This window comes from Gobius niger, assembly GCF_951799975.1.
Source record: "Gobius niger genome assembly, chromosome: 12".
Classification (NCBI taxonomy): domain Eukaryota; kingdom Metazoa; phylum Chordata; class Actinopteri; order Gobiiformes; family Gobiidae; genus Gobius; species Gobius niger.
The window spans coordinates 14338058-14354458 of NC_136863.1; the positions used below are offsets into that span (position 1 = coordinate 14338058).

General features: G+C 41.0%; 1 protein-coding gene across 5 annotated transcripts in view; it reads left to right on the forward strand.

Annotated features, from left to right (window-relative positions):
* Nucleotides 1-16401, forward strand: part of srgap1a (SLIT-ROBO Rho GTPase activating protein 1a) — a 62220-nt gene that overhangs the window by 31496 nt on the left and 14323 nt on the right. For 3 of the 5 annotated variants that reach the window (XM_079568263.1, XM_079568262.1, XM_079568264.1), the window contains exons 4-13: nucleotides 4651-4713; nucleotides 5731-5910; nucleotides 6435-6563; nucleotides 7506-7727; nucleotides 7897-7998; nucleotides 11806-12003; nucleotides 13036-13120; nucleotides 14038-14065; nucleotides 15300-15333; nucleotides 16228-16288. In XM_079568263.1, the coding sequence (XP_079424389.1) occupies nucleotides 4651-4713; nucleotides 5731-5910; nucleotides 6435-6563; nucleotides 7506-7727; nucleotides 7897-7998; nucleotides 11806-12003; nucleotides 13036-13120; nucleotides 14038-14065; nucleotides 15300-15333; nucleotides 16228-16288 (1102 nt within the window). Of the gene's footprint in view, nucleotides 1-4650; nucleotides 4714-5730; nucleotides 5911-6434; nucleotides 6564-7505; nucleotides 7728-7896; nucleotides 7999-11805; nucleotides 12004-13035; nucleotides 13121-14037; nucleotides 14066-14584; nucleotides 14691-15299; nucleotides 15334-16227; nucleotides 16289-16401 lie in introns of all 5 variants that reach the window. The other 2 variants (XM_079568266.1, XM_079568265.1) reach the window with 1 other exon arrangement.

The window sequence follows — 16401 nt, forward strand, 5'->3', positions numbered from 1 at the left end:
AATCTAGTTTTGCATAATTAAATGTTCAGTTTTACAGGCTGCACAATAAATGCCGATAACTGTATATTATTAGAATACTTTTTTCTTGTTCAACAGAGCGATTTGTTTGTCCAATAAAACACTATTAAAATAGGGCTTAATAGCAGTTTGACTCACTCATTTCCCATTGACTTAACATGGTTGGCACGGCAACAGCTTCAAATTGTTTGCCATCTATGTCCCTTCCTGTCGGTGTCCAATTAGGAAGTGAAACTATAAACATCACAAAACAAAATGTCCAAATTAAAGAAAGCTGGGTGCAATCTTTAACAAAGTCTAAAATACAACTGTGTTAACAACTATGTTTTAGCAAAAATTGTGTCTGATGTGTCATATGCACTTTAAATAATTACATAACATGCAAACAGATCAAATTTCAACTACTTGCAGGCTGATTCTTTTTCACGCAGGGTCGTTCAAAACTAGCACTAGTTTTAATTTTTTGTTTGTGTTGGCCGTTAGCCTGAAGGCAACAAAAACACAAAACAATTTGATTTCATATTTAGTCACCATTTATAGTGTAGAATACAATATGCAGATTTCACATAATCAGCCTTTAAAGGGACTATACAGAGTTTAGAAATGTTAACATTATGTATTTTCCTCCCCCTACATGTTCTAGCAATGCCTTAATGTGTATAGTGAGTCCAGACCTATTCACCACAACTGCCTCTAAAATCCTGCACTGTCACTCAAAAAGTTGTTACGTCGGGTCCGAAGTGCCGTCATGCACAAGCTTAATATAGAAGCTGCAGCTACGCGTAAGACCTGAGGTGACAGTAGTGAGTATAAATGGACCAACTTGCATCTAGCCCCTTTAATGGAAAATAATCTCTGGTATCCAGTTACTGTAATTGTTATGTGCCTGTAATATTTTTTTTTTATAGAAATGTCTTCATATTAATATGTGTGTAGACTCTAAAAAAAAAAACACTGTGAAAAGTCTCGCAATATTATTGTGGAATTAGGTTCTGGGCCTAAAAAGCGATGTTTTGTCGTAGCGGGATGGTACATTAACGTGAAGACTTTTGTTTTGATCATTGATTAAAAAAAATGGAAATAAATGCACTTAAGCGTTAAAAAGCAGATGCACAGTGAGCCTCCCTACATTATTGTGATAACCCCACGTGATAGTCCCTCACTGTGAGATCTGGATACTGCTACCTCCTGTGTAGATTGACATACCATGAGTATTTTACATGTCCAGTTGAGTGCTCTCTCACCAGAAAACTATCCTTTAAATTATAGAGGTAATGTCTATTCCTGTCTTTATTTGACCAGATTTTTAGGGCTGCACACAGAGACGCAGGCCCGCTGGGTGTAAAGCTGCCTTTTCTATACCATGATTAATGTCGGTGGCAATATGAAACCCAGCTCTCCCCGAAGCCTGTCTCGCTTGCTCTCTCTGTGTGGTTGTTTCATCTTTCTAATGTGGTCACAATACAGACGCTATGGGCCTAAAAGGGGAAAAACATTTCTAGGATCCTTTTAATGAATTAGACCAAAATTGGAAAACCCCCAAACTGAGAGTTCCTTCCAAATGAAAAGGTAGTACGTTCAGCAAATTGGATAAACAACTTTGGTTACACAGTTGTTTATCCAGTAAAGCCTGAAGTACACATGTGAAGACCTCACGTTTGAAAAGTGAAAATTACGACAAGCGCTTGCATCTTCTCTGGTGAGCGTATCTGAAGAGAATGTAATGGCACTTTACTTTTATTTACCTCTCTCACACACTTCTGTCGCTCCTCATGTGAGCCCTGAAAAGGCTTTTCATTGAGCTCTGGATCCCTTCCCGGCCCTTCTCAATGGAGAGGAGCTGAGGAGGGTGCGGGTGCCAAAGGTTTCTGTCCTCCTCACTCATGGCTGCTAATGGACTTTCCCATAGAAGTCTTCATCCAGGCTACAGCATGGCTGAACTATTTATGTAAAATGCACAAGTAGAATATGGAAGAATTGGTCGTGTTCGCTTGTGGATCCTGGTGATGGGAAATAGTTATTGAAAAAGATCACTATATCCCCCCCCACTCACCAATACATCCCAGTCCCCGCTCCATTCTTAAAGCTGTCCATTTAGTCATGAAGGCTTATGGTTGTTTGCTATAAGATAAAGTAAGAGCTGCAACTTTGCCAGCAGACCGACCGAACAGTGGTTGGCAGGATATAGCCTTGAGCCGGGTCACCTAACTGGCCCATCTAATTTCAGACGCTTGCAGCCGTGACTGACAGTGTAATCTTCTTTTCTCTGCGCTCGCGTCTGAACACTGGGCAGCTTTACCTGAGTGCACTGTGACAACAGTGACAGGAACAGTCTGTGGAAATGTGATCCATGTGTCAGTTCAGTTCATTGCAAGCTGTTTAAATCTAGCTTTCTGAGAGATATGCTGCTTTCAACAGCTAACAGTTGATTAATGAATAAAATCAAAGCCTCTATACCTATTTTTCATCTGCAATCTTCCCATTTCATTCTAATGCATGTTTCTAGTGATTTATGAGTTGATTTTATCCGCCTTGTTGTAATTTTTATGTAGCTGTAAAGCGCTTTAAATCGCTTTGTGTACAAATTGTGTTCTGCAAATAAACTTAACTAGACGCATGTTTACAAACAATCAAAGAGAAATCTAAGTTTAAACTGTTGTGGTTGAAACTCTTCCTCCTTCCTCATGCATTTTTAACATCCAACTTCTTAACAGCAACAGGTTTATAGGCACATTACACAACCTTCAGGGAGTATTCATTGCGTAATATCTGATATAGGGCCTTTAACAAGCCAACCTACAGTGAAATATTTATCACTATTTAAACCAAGTCTATGTTTTAGTGTCACTACAATGCAGTGCTTTAAAAAAAAAAGTATTTTATCGTAATTTGACGCAATCCGGATGATGAGCAGCAAATTAACATGATGAGATATAATTAGCTTTATCCTATGTCATGGCGCTGTGACTGTGCTCCCCATGACACTGAGTTAGTCAGATTGAACCTTTGCGTTGTGTAAATTCACCACTTCCCCCTTACTGCACCGGGTGAATCCATAACCTTTTCCACAGCCTTTCTCAGCTTTTTGTTGGGAGCGGCTACCACAATGAGATTTGTCTGCCTTTAATTGAGTTGGAAGAAGACCCGGAGTCCAATGCCAAGGCTGTAACATCATCCAGGTAGCCGCCGCAGTATCAGCTGTAGCGAGGAGATCAAAAATTCATTGGTGTGACTCATAATCTCATAAACATATGATACACTATATGAGTCAGTGTGAAGGAAACAGAGCTGCTGCCCTGTTGAATTAATAGAGAAAAGGGCCTCTGAATCCAGCGCAATATCGCCGCTGAGCGCTATAGGCGTCTCCGGTAGGTGCATTAAAGTGGGCGTGCGCGCGCGATAGTGTTACTGAGTCAGCTTGTGGCACGGCTGATTGAATTTACAGATTTGAGAGGGGCGGGAAAAGAGTCTTTCACATCCCAGCGCAAAAGCCTGATAATGTGGAAAGCATATGGACAGTGAAACCAAAGCTGTGGTTAGTAGTGACTTGAGTATGAAAGGCGCTGGGTCAGTGATGGCAGTTCACACAAAACCTCACGATTGACATGGTTTATTACTGTAATTAAATAGCAATTTGTGTTTGTGTTATTTTTTTCTTTTTGTGAACATTACAACAAAACAATGCCTCAAGATCATTGGAAAAATGTTAATTTGTATTTAAGGTGCATAAAAGTATCCTTGTTTTGTGTTTGCTGCTGGTGTGTCTTAAAGCAGTACTAAGTAACTCATGCCCCTAGTGGCCATAAGTATAATGAGGGATATTGTGCATTCAGTGACATAATGGAGATCATTTTTTTCACTCCAACTTGGCTGTACATACTGTTTAAGTGGCGCTAGCCCGCAGTTAACTTTGCCCGCTTGTCTGTTAGCTTCTTCTTCGTTATTCTATTAGTGAGTATTGGTGCTCTGACCCGGAGGCAGCGAAGTTGCTGGGTCAGTGATGGCAGTTCACACAAAACCTCACGATTGACATGGTTTATTACTGTAATTAAATAGCAATTTGTGTTTGTGTTATTTTTTTCTTTTTGTGAACATTACAACAAAACAATGCCTCAAGATCATTGGAAAAATGTTAATTTGTATTTAAGGTGCATAAAAGTATCCTTGTTTTGTGTTTGCTGCTGGTGTGTCTTAAAGCAGTACTAAGTAACTCATGCCCCTAGTGGCCATAAGTATAATGAGGGATATTGTGCATTCAGTGACATAATGGAGATCATTTTTTTCACTCCAACTTGGCTGTACATACTGTTTAAGTGGCGCTAGCCCGCAGTTAACTTTGCCCGCTTGTCTGTTAGCTTCTTCTTCGTTATTCTATTAGTGAGTATTGGTGCTCTGACCCGGAGGCAGCGAAGTTGCAATTGTGGTTTTCTGGCCAGAGACACCAGGTTGAAATGAAAGACCCTCCAATCATCCCATTAACACTTTAAACTCCAGAGGGACTAAGAAAAGGATTTTTTAATGTGTCTTAGTACTGCTTTAAAAATATATATAAAGTAAAGCTTAAATTACACAAACTCATTGTTTTTTTTCTCTCATTTACTGCAATGTTTTTTTTCTTTTTTTTTTTTGCAGAGCAAGGAGATTGCCTTTCAACTTCAGGAAGACCTAATGAAGGTCCTTAATGAGCTCTACACCGTAAGTACATCAAACCCCGCTACAGACTATAAGTTAAAGCCGCACTCCCTGACATTTCATTCTATGCTACTGTGGGGCTAGGTATAGGTTACATATTTGTTACTTCTATGTCACCCTCCTGAGGTCCTTGCATTTTTGACCTTGTTTAGCCTCTGTCAAACAACAGAAATGGAAACACGAGGCATTGCATCAGACAACCACAGACCCATTGCTGGCAACCGCCAATGAAATAACAGGTCTCCTCCGAATCTAAATATGTTGCTGATTCTAAAAAGAGCTCCAAAGTCAACATAAAGAGGCTCTGTCTAAACCAGTAAGTGTGGAGGACAGGCCAAAGCTCAGTCACCCTTCTGTAAACTGGTTCCAGTTATGGCGCAAGACTGACCGAAGGGAAATACTCCCAAGCAAATCTTTTTGCTAAAATAACTAATTTTGGGGCAAGGATGTTTAGGCTTTTCTATGGGTAAGTCTGTGTTTATACCAAAACCAGCCAACAGAAATGTGTACACAGGTTGGAGAGCTGTAATTAGGCAGTTAGTGCATTCCAGGTTGGGCCAATAAGTCAAGTTTGCAAACTTCATCCGACAGTATTCATTTACTTCTTTGACAATTATAATTCTGCTGTTGTCATAGATTTTATAGGGAGGAAGCCGTTCGCCACAATTGTAATAACCACATTTGGGGACCAAATCTGATCAGAATTTCTTCCTGACTTATTTCAAGGCCAGAGCAGTGTAGGCAGCATGTTACATTTAGGCGCAGTGATTTGTGGCTGTAGCGGTCACAGAACTGGCCCTTATTAAAAGACTGGAGAAATCTGTTTTTGGTTTGCGGTTCAGGGAGAGTCTTACCGGCTGCTGTGAGATGAGTCCAATTTCTTTATGATGAATGAGCAACGGGCATGGGACATATTTATGGACCATGAAGCGATCAGTTTCAAATACGCATGACTTCCCCATACATGTGTTCATATAATTAAAACTGTTCTATGACTAAAATGTACGTCTTTTATTGTAGGTAATGAAGACCTATCACATGTACCACTCGGAGAGCATCAGCGCTGAGGGTAAATTGAAGGAGGCGGAGAAGCAGGAGGAGAAGCAGATCGGCCGAGGAGATCCCGTTTTCAGTATCAGGATGGAAGAGCGGTACCAGCGGCGCAGCTCTGTCAAGAAGATCGAGAAGATGAGAGAGAAGGTACAATGACGTTTTGTTTTTGACTTTGAGATGACTTTTGAGTTATTTTGTTTGGTCCGGGATTCCCACTGATGCAGGTGAGGCCGAAGAGCAGGAAGCTACTTCTACCTAGATCCATTTACATCTAGTGTTGCATGAATCAGACCAATGCACAAAGCAAAATGAGTGGCAAGTCTGCAATGTTGGCCTTTGACTGGCCACTCAATGCGCCAATGTTTAAGGTTATATTTAGGATCAAAAGATGTGCAAACCCTCTCTTGGTGTAGTAAGCTGACCTCATTCTTTGGCCACATAATGTTGCTGAACCTAGACTTTAACAGCTGCAGCAGATCCAGGTGGTGACTTTTTCTTTTGTTCAAGCCGTGTGAATATAAAACAGTGAATGATAAAACAGCGTGTGCGTTCTTCATCTGTTGGTGTTATCCTATTTCAGTTTTCTAAAGCAGCTTGCAAGTCAAGACAGAATCCATTTGTCATTAATTCCCTCTCACTTGTTTATGTTCTGTCTCTAATTCTCTCGTCAGCGCCAAGCTAAATACTCTGAGAACAAGCTCAAGTCGATCAAAGCGCGGAACGAGTACCTGCTGACGTTAGAAGCCTCCAATGCCTCCATCTTCAAATACTACATCCATGACCTGTCAGACCTAATTGATGTAAGTACAAACGGCAACGTTTTCTCTGTATTATTTTTTATTCAGAGACCGAGAATGACTGGCAGCGGTGGATGCTTTAAGTGCGTTCTTGTGTATATGTCTGCCGGCTATTAAGGGGGATTCACTGGCTTTGAAGAGATAAAATTATAAGTGTATTAGAGGAAACTGAGGACCTGAGCAGCTGGGTTTGAAGTTGAAATGGTCTTCAGACTGCAGACTGTGGGATGAAAATTACAGAGTGGGACAAATTAAAGCTTCATGTTAACCTTTAGAATAGCAATTTCTTTTCTCTTTTCCTTATTACTTCTTTGTAAGTCCAGATAATATGCTCTGCTGCATTTTTATTGTTTTCAAATTTGGTTTTCTGTCTCTTCACTTTGGTCCTGCAGTGCGGATTGCTTTGTTTGACCTTCTGTTGCTTCGCTGATTTATCTGACTTGTTTATAATCACATTCGTCAGGGTTATCCTTATTTTCTCAGTGAAATAAACTTGCTGCAGCACTTTCTGTGGCGTTTCTAAGGAAACACGAATAGGACTAGCGCTTCACATGGCTTTGAGAGTTTTATATTCAAGTCGGGGCTAAGGGAGCAGAGACATGCAACCTCTATTCGGCATCAAGCTGTGCACAAAAATTACCCTCTCTCCACTTTTCTCACAAGCCTTCACATCCCGCCACCGTGTGTGTGTACTGTGTGTGCAGATTTACACTTTTGTGCACGGCGGAAGGTGTTTTGTAGTGTGACACAGATCACGCAGCACAGTGTGACTGCCATACAATGTGAAAGACTGTTTATAGAATACTGTGTTTCTATATGATTGATGATATGTTGTTGATATGTGAAATCGTTGTTATTATTTTATTTATTTTCTTTTTTAAGTTGTGCTATTAACATTTGCCCCTGTGCAGAACAATTTACATAGTTTACATGTTTCGTCTTCAGTGCTGTGACCTCGGGTACCACGCCAGTCTCAACCGAGCCCTGAGGACGTACCTGTCAGCCGAGTACAACCTGGAGACGTCGCGGCACGAGGGACTGGACATAATTGAAAACGCAGTCGATAGCCTGGACCCCAGAAGTGACCGGCAGAGGTTTATGGAGATGTTTCCCACAGCTTTTTGCCCGCCTTGCAAATTTGAGTTCCAGCCCCACATGGGAGATGAGGTACAACATATAAAAAGCTATGTGAATTTGATAGTATCTTCTGCACATGAGTCATTCACTGTAGAGAAGGCTGTGTCTTTTGTTAAAAGCCTGAAAGAAATGCGTGCTCCTCCACTGGATTGTTGCCCTTTAAGTAGTTTTTGGTGTTATTTCCTCCCCTCTTTCTCAGGTGTGCCAGATCTCAGTGCAGCCACCAGTCAACGGAGAACTCATACTGAGATTTCAGCAGCTGCAGTCTCGTCTTGCAACTCTAAAGATTGAAAGTGAAGAGGTACCAAATTTTATCCTTATGTACAGTGTGTCAAAAGATCATACAGGGAATTTGCTATTTGTTTTTGTTTGTTGTCCTTTACCGAGTGCCAGAAGCCATTTTCAAAAATATATTTATGTTTCTTCTCTGACAATGAGCCTCATTATATTCATACCCTGCAGTTATGCATCAAACACACATTTTCAAATCCATTTGACATTATTCCCTGTTTCGATGGGCGTGGGCGTAACATGTCTTTCAAATTAACATTATTTTTCTGTTGCAACTTCAACAAAATAAAGGGCTTTTTTGATGTGGCATTGCTGATGTCATCAAAGCATACAGTTGTATTTGATGCCATGATGACTCCCGGCGTTCTTGCGCTTCCCTAAAAGCGGATGTCCTGCTGGCTCAGAGCTGGAGGGTGCAGTTGCCTTGTGTTAGTTTCAGCAGATGGCCTCTCTCTCTGGGCACAGCATGCCAGACACATCCTTGGAAAAAACAAATGGACATTGAAAAAGCCCTGTGATGACCCACAAGCCCGAACTGTCAAATGCAAAAGAATAAAGTGTGGAGTCTTCATCCGGAGAGGAAAAGCTGAAGGGCAGTGGTTAACAGAAATGCAGCTGTTTCCTCAAACCTCGAAATGGTGAAAGAAAAACATTGCTGAATAATTTACTATGAATTACAGAAGGATGGAAGCCATGGGTCAAAGGGAAGCCCTATGCATATCTCTGTCACTTAGAATAAATGCACAATAACTTCGCTATGAAGTTGATTTACTTTTGACCCATTGAGAAATAGATGTGGCCGTGTGTGGTGAAATTACATCGATGTCCTATAGCATCACGTCGCATACTGAACTCTTTCTTCCTTCTCTCAAACCACCACAACTCTTTATCCAACTGGATCATGTCCTTGTCCTTAAAAGAGGGACTTATGAGCCTTATGTTTGAGTTCTCGACTCCTACTTTTGGGCTTCAGGCACTGACTTCTATATTAGACATCCAAGCAAATATCCTGTAGTCTAATAGTCTGTGTATCCCACCCCTCTTTTCACTCATTGTCGGTTTATACTTTGTAGCAAGAACCAATAAGATTGCTGTGCAAAGCGGAGTTCTCACGCCTACAATTTATTCTCAAAGCATTTCGCGCTAAACCCCACTCAATCTCGACCATCTTCTTTGCGGGGAGTGTTTGTTTTCCCTTAGATAAATCTCAGGAAGCCACATCAAAGCGGCGCGAGAGGGAATGTGTAGCTCAAAGCAGGATGATCAAAAAAGATTACACACTTTCTTTCGCCGTGCGATTGACCTGCTCTGCTGAATAATGCACACAGAAGCAGAGGCTAACTCGAAGGTTTTTTATGCTGCTGCGTTTTTGCAGAGCCAGTGCACTGTCAAAAGTTCTTCATCAAAAATCAACTTAAGTGAGGTTAATGCTTTGCAATGGGGCTAATGGACATGTGCTAAGAGTCTTGGAGCTTTGGTGTAATTGAGCGCTGCAGTGAACTGTCCGTCTGTTGAATAATGTATAGCCTCTATTCACAGTGAGTGATTTCCTCATATCTATAGTTCATGTCTGTATTATACGACAGTGGGTTTGAGGAAGATGAGGTGGATTATGTTTGTTACATTGCTCACCATTGAGAAATAATGGTTCTTCTTAGATCGACGACTTTGAGGTTTTTACCATTGTTGTAACCAGTGCCTGGAAAATGGTCAATGAGTATTTCTTAGATATTTTAATTGTCATGCATTCTTGTGTCGTTGTTCATAGCCTTCTTTAGCATCATGTCAAATACTTTTGGCTCTGCGATGTGAACTTCAGAGCAAGAGCTTGTGGTCTTGTTCAAATTGTCAACAAAAGCTCTTGACTGTCATCCTCGGCTCCCGTGTAACGTTTGCCTTGCCTGGCTCATATTTCCTTCTTTTGATCACCAAGTAACGATTTGTGACAGGATGGCGGCTCGCTGTGTCAGAGAGCGCCGTTTCCTGCTTTACATTGTCATTATCTATGTTTGAACCTGCTCCGCGTTGGCGCTCCCTGCCACATGGGTGACACTGTAACTACATCCACATTGTGCGCCAGAGACACCGCGTGTTAGCGCCGTAATCCATCTTCGTTTCACATGAAAGGCATTCTTCCTGGTGCAAATCCTCCTTGCTTCAGGTAGATTTTTTTTTACTCTCATGCCACACAGCAGATGAGTCACGGTTCAAGCAGTTTAAAATATAACATACGATCTACATTTTTTTTTCCATAACACTCCACAGTCCAACTAGTATTGACTGTTTTTTTAATAGAGAGCTGGGGTCACTGGTTTCGAGCGGGGGCTTCTGACCATTAGGAGTAATTAGAAGGCAGTCCAGCTGTGGCCATCTCCATCGACCCGTGATGGCCCATATTAAAAGCACATACGATTAAGCTGTTTATTGCAGCTTTTGACTGCACATTGTCTTCAGTTGAATGTGGGTTTAGATCTGGTTCAATCAGGCATTTTATTCAATCCTTGACTTTGCAGGAAGGTTTTTTTTATTGTATTGCGTCTTTTTGTCAACCGACAACCGCATTTTCTCCAGGTCAGCTTTACCCAAATCTAAAAGCTTCTCGACTGGAGCGAACTAAACTGATCTAAGTTTTTCCTCACTACTCAATTTTTTTGCTTTTTGTTGCTATTTTGACACTTTTTTTTCAAGCAGTTTTTAGATTTGGATAAAGTCGAACAGAATGTGCTCAGTGAAGGCGGAGGTTAAGAGGTTAATTCAAGAGCATTTCTTATGGCTACCTTTTCACTTGCCCTGTTAGAAGTAAGAAATGTACTAAATACCCTTATATTAGAGAGAGGCATTGTATTGTCTACAAGATTATCGGAATTGCTGTATGGAAAATATGTGAAATATAAATATTCGGTTTATATAGTCAATGACAACAAGAAACAAACAAAAAAAGCTGCTAGTGGGGAAACAAATCTTGCCATGTTATATTTAAAGGGACTAGGCAGAGCTTTAATGGTAAAATTATGTATTTTCCACCTCCTATTTGCTCCAGTAATGTCCTATTCACCACAACTGAAAAAGGTGTTAATTTGGGTCCGAAGCACCGTCATGCACGAGGTTAATATAGAAATTGCAGCTACACGTATGACCTGAGGTGGCAGTAGCGAGTATAAAAATCTCATTTTCCATCTAGTCCCTTTAACAACAGCATAAATGTATATATATATATATATATTTTTTAGTACCAGTGTATTACTAAACTCTTAAGCCTGCCTAAACCAAGCCCATTTTCTCCAGTTTCGTAAAATAAAAGCTTCTTAAAAAAAAAAAAAATCAAAATAGCGACAAAAACGAGATTTAAAACGAAGATGAAAATGCAACAACAGAGCAACAAACAAGTGACAAACAGGATGAAAAAGAACAAAATATTGACGACAACACAGCGACAATGCAAGGAAATAGATCAGTGTTGTGGGTCTTAGCTTTCAAATGATGCACTAGTCACGAGCTGAAAGTGCCTGATCACCACCCACTAATATAAGATTCAGTAAGCCTCGTCATCTCTGCCCACTTTGTTTATTCAAAATGATTGCTTTGGCTTAGAATCCCGTCGAGGCCTGGCAGATTTGTCTTTTTTCAGGGCCTGCATCTCGTCAGGAAACACTTGAATTTTTCAGTGTGTCCCGGGACAGCCAGAGAGAGGTTTTTAGGGAGTGCGATGTTACAAGGCGCTGAGTATGTGGTGATGACATACAGCTTTTAAGGCCGGCAGGTGATGCTTCAACCCTCCCCCCCCCCCCACCTAATATCTTTGTGTTTCTCTCCCTAGATTAAGAAAACATCAGAGGCCACGCTAACCACAATCCAGGACATGGTGACTATAGAGGACTATGATGTATCAGAGTGTTTTCACCACAGTCGCTCCACCGAGTCTGTAAAGTCTACTGTGTCTGAGACCTATCTGAGCAAACCCAGTATCGCTAAGCGGAGAGCAAACCAACAGGAGACGGAGCAGTTCTACTTTATGGTTAGTTCCTCTCCCCAGTTATAACAATAGTAGTGCAATGATAATGGGGGAAAAGCAAACAGAAATCTAATTCTTTTATATGGCTACACTTTATGACATGAAATATTTTCTGTTTTGAATATTCAACCATTTCAATCATGAAGATCCAAATCCAAAACTTTTTTTTTATACATAAGTCTCCATACATCTTGGAAGACCTGTGGTATATAGTATATTGACTTCTTGTAACATGGATATTGCTTCACCTGAATTGTGAATAGTTTTGATTGTAGTTCAATTCAGTTTACAAGACTGTAGTACTAACCGCTGAACTAATTCAAGAATTACATTATGAATAACATTATTTAAAGCAGTACTAAGTCTACTAGCTACTAACTCATGCCCCTAGAGGCCATAAGTGCCACTGCAGGTGTCGTAGCATGTTGCGTTTTTTGTACTCATTCATTTTCCGTGAGAGTAAATACTACGCAGACAGAAAAGACGAAGGGAGAGAAGGATATTGTACATTGTGTCACAACCCACAACCCAATTACACTCAAACCTGGCTGTAAATACTGCTAAAGTGGCACTAGCCTGCAGTTGCTTTGCCCGTTAGCCTGTTAGCTTCTTCTGTGTGATTCTATTAGTGTGTATTGGGCCTCCGCCTCGGTGGCAGGGAAAGTTGCAAGGGTAGATTCTGGCCAGAGACACCAGGGGGCAATGAAAGACCTCCCAATCATCCCAATAACACTTCTATTACCCCCAGAGGGCGTACGAAAAGGATTTATTAAGATAAACAAGTTACTCTGTTCTTTAAAGTGTGGTTTTGATTCGCTTCCATTTGATGTTACAACCTTATCTCACAGCAGCATAAAGGTTCTCCAAATCTCCTTTTCTGAGGCTATCCGGTTGCAGTCTCTAGATGGTCACGCAAGATAACCCCTTCAAAAAAAAAAGCCGCCTCGCCCCCTGACAGCCTTATTGTACATGGGCTGATTTAAGACGCTCAACTCATGACTGGCTTGTAATTACTTGATAATATTCTCTCGTCAGAAATTCCGGGAGTTTCTGGAGGGCAGTAATCTCATCGCAAAACTGCAGGCCAAACACGACTTGTTAAAGAGGACACTCGGTGAAGGTATGTATTTTTTTGCTGTGGGCTATCAAAAACAGCATTTTGAAAGGGCACTAAATGTGTTGAATCCTCATGTTGGGTCGCACTGTCGTTCATGGTGACGAACTGTAAAGTTACGAGTCAGGTCTGAGGAAATTCATCACCAACAAAGCCCCCGTAAAAAAAAAAAAAAATGCTTTTGTTTTTATATTTATTCTGTGAAATCCTCCATTTCATGGCTTTAAATTCTACTCTGGCCATTTTTAACACATTTTGTGTATTGATTAAATTCCAACAGGATTTTATGCTTTCATCAAGTCCTCTAATTGTTTTATATCAGTATTTTTTGATGACAGATACCCTATTGTAATCTGGGTTTTAGCAAGCCCAGGCAACAGCTGAGAGAGATTTTGAACTTGTATTAGCCGTCTTAGTGATTGATTCCCTCCTGACTAAATGGACGGCTGTGCATTAGAGGGATGTTGGTGATTACCTCGGCCTCCCCTTGTTCTACACTGGTGGGATCTCCTCGAGGCCTGGGCTAATCTGCGGCGTATGTCAGTCATTGTTCTGACCGCGCGGTGGTCTCTGCTGATTTAATGAAAGGGCGGAAATCATCTGCTTCTTCCACAAAATGCTTAATCATATTGTTGTCAAAGCATGAGTCACTTAAACACACGGACAGGTTCGGTCACGTCTTGGGAACACGTGGCTTTACATTTGGAAGTTAGTTTGTGTTTTGCCTTCCAAACTATAGTATGTAATACTATATCGGGCCTGAGGACGTTTGTTCATTGTGTTAGTATGAAATCTATGGTCTGATGTATAGGCTGATGTGTATGCTATTGTGGGGGGACAGTGTAATGGGACAGATGGCAGACCTCAACTAGACACAAGACTTGGCATGTCTAAACATTTTACTCTTCTCTCTCCACCCGCAGGCCACAGAGCTGACTACATGACTACAAGGTAATGCACACACACTCACATGCGTGGGGCTTTCATAGTTGTCTATATAGCTTAAAAATTGTCACAACATCTTCTCTTTTTGGCTATGATAATATAATTTAGTGTACCTAAATCTAAACAATAAAGTTACTTATATATAAATGGTTCATTTGCTGTAATAAATCAGGATAGTTTACATATAATGAGATAAGCTTAATATCATGTTACCTTTCCTTGAACTTGTAGCTGTCAATTACAGTAATGACTTGGTACAATTTTGTGAAAATGAAGACAACCTTTTTCTACATTTGGATATTGAATACATTGATGATATTCAGTGATAACACTCAATACAGTATTGTTATAACGTCCTGAAGGCCAATCACAAGTGTGAATGTATCCCTAACGTTAAGGTTATAGCCGTGTCTTGAAATAGTTTCACGCATTTATCCTTAATTTCCTCTGTAGATTAGGTATCGGTATTTGAAATGCCAGGAAATGAAAATCGGATTGATTACATATGCTGTCTTTGTATTCTAGACATCCAAATGGGGCATTCAGAACCCTCACGGGCACCCGGCGGCCCAGGCCCCGCTCTGTTTTTAATGTTAGATTATTTAATGGAAATTTGGAGTCATTTATCAAGGTACAAAAAATATATATTCTGGCAGCTTGATGTAGCTCCTTCTACCTATTTTCTGTTCTGCTCCTGCTGCTGCCTGGCCATTTTGGTATAGGTTCCTTTCAGGACATTCTACTTGTAATTTATATTAAAGAAAGAATCATTTGTTTGCTTGGATGCGTTCTTGGGACTGTCCTCATAAACTCTGCACCGACTCTGGGTTGGCTCTGATAGATTGGTGGTGAGGAGGGCAGTCGGGGGGGTAAGCGTTTGTCTCTGTCAGCTCCTCTGACTTACTGCTGACCTGGCATCACCAAGCTGTTCTGGTGGGAGATATTTTAGCCCTTTCCTTCCCCAGAGTGAGAGCACAGGCTGCTTTAAAACGAGCTGGATAAATGACAGTTGGCCGGCGAATGCCAGATTGATATGGTCTCCCGCCTCCCCCCCCCCCTCAATGCCCGTCTCCCTGCCATGCCGGGTGCGATTCATCCTAGCCATCCTATATGCCTGTGTGGCATCAGGGCATGATCTTGGTTGAGCAGTGGTGAGCAGGTGCTGTGGTCCTAACTTGGGTCTTGCTTTTTTTCCTCTCTTCTTCCCCTTTTTGGCCTTTTGCATCACTCTTCTGTACAGCCGTGGACGCCGGAATTCACACGCTCGACATCAGGTACATCTTTTGGGGCGCTCTTGCTTGCTTGCAAATCTTTTTAAGTCCGTGGAGTTTTCTTCTTTACCTTTATCATAATAGATAAACAAACAAGACGGACTGAGCTGAAGTCATACCCGTTACTAACATCAACTATCGTATTGAATTTGTCTGCAAAAAAAAAGGCCTTTCATCCCTTGTCTCACATATCCAAAGAGATAGAGTTACATAATGCCTCGGTATCAGACCTGTAGCTCAATCCTCACAGCTCCACTGCAATGCTAGATAGTCGATTTTTGGCACGGCCATCACGTTTGGATCGTGCATTTACCCTTGAGGGCTGTAAAATGATCCACGGTATCATTAAAAACATGTAGTGAGTCCCTGTTCAGCCACAGACTGAGGCAGCTGGCAGTAGGCAGAGAACCAGTGTGTTTCTTTTCTGTACGTGACAGGAATTCGTTTTTTGTTTCAGTCAACGCACCACTCATGTCTAAACTTTGCATCGAGTGGCTGCTGTTAAGACAAGTGCTAGAAAACACCGGCTGCACTTTGCAAAATGTGATATTAATAACCACTGGGTTGTAATTCCAAGGGTTCATGGACTCTAGTACATGTCATTAGGTTGACTGGCCGTTAAATGATATGACATCAGCTCATTCTGTCTGTTTCAAATGTCAATAACCTCTAATTATGTGCATGCAGCTTTTTATGTTTACATCCTGATCCGAAACTGACCAGCGTTATTACTGTATTCATCTATGAACTTATTCCAAATTCACACAAACTGATGCTATTACATAACAAATTATTATTATTATTTTTATTATGTGTCAGATGCTGGTCAGGTTCTATGTTCAGAGAGTTTAAATGTGGCCATTATACATAACTTAAATTGAGTGACATTACTTTCAGGATTCGGGTCAAGCGATCCCTCGAGTGGTTGAGAGTTGCATTCGCTACATTAATTTATATGGTGAGTTGCACATTGTTACTGTACAATACTATTACTTTAGTGCCTTTAGTGCCTAATGTCACACTTTCCTCGTGTTAACTGCCGGGGCGTGTGCTTTCTGCCGGAGCTGGAGT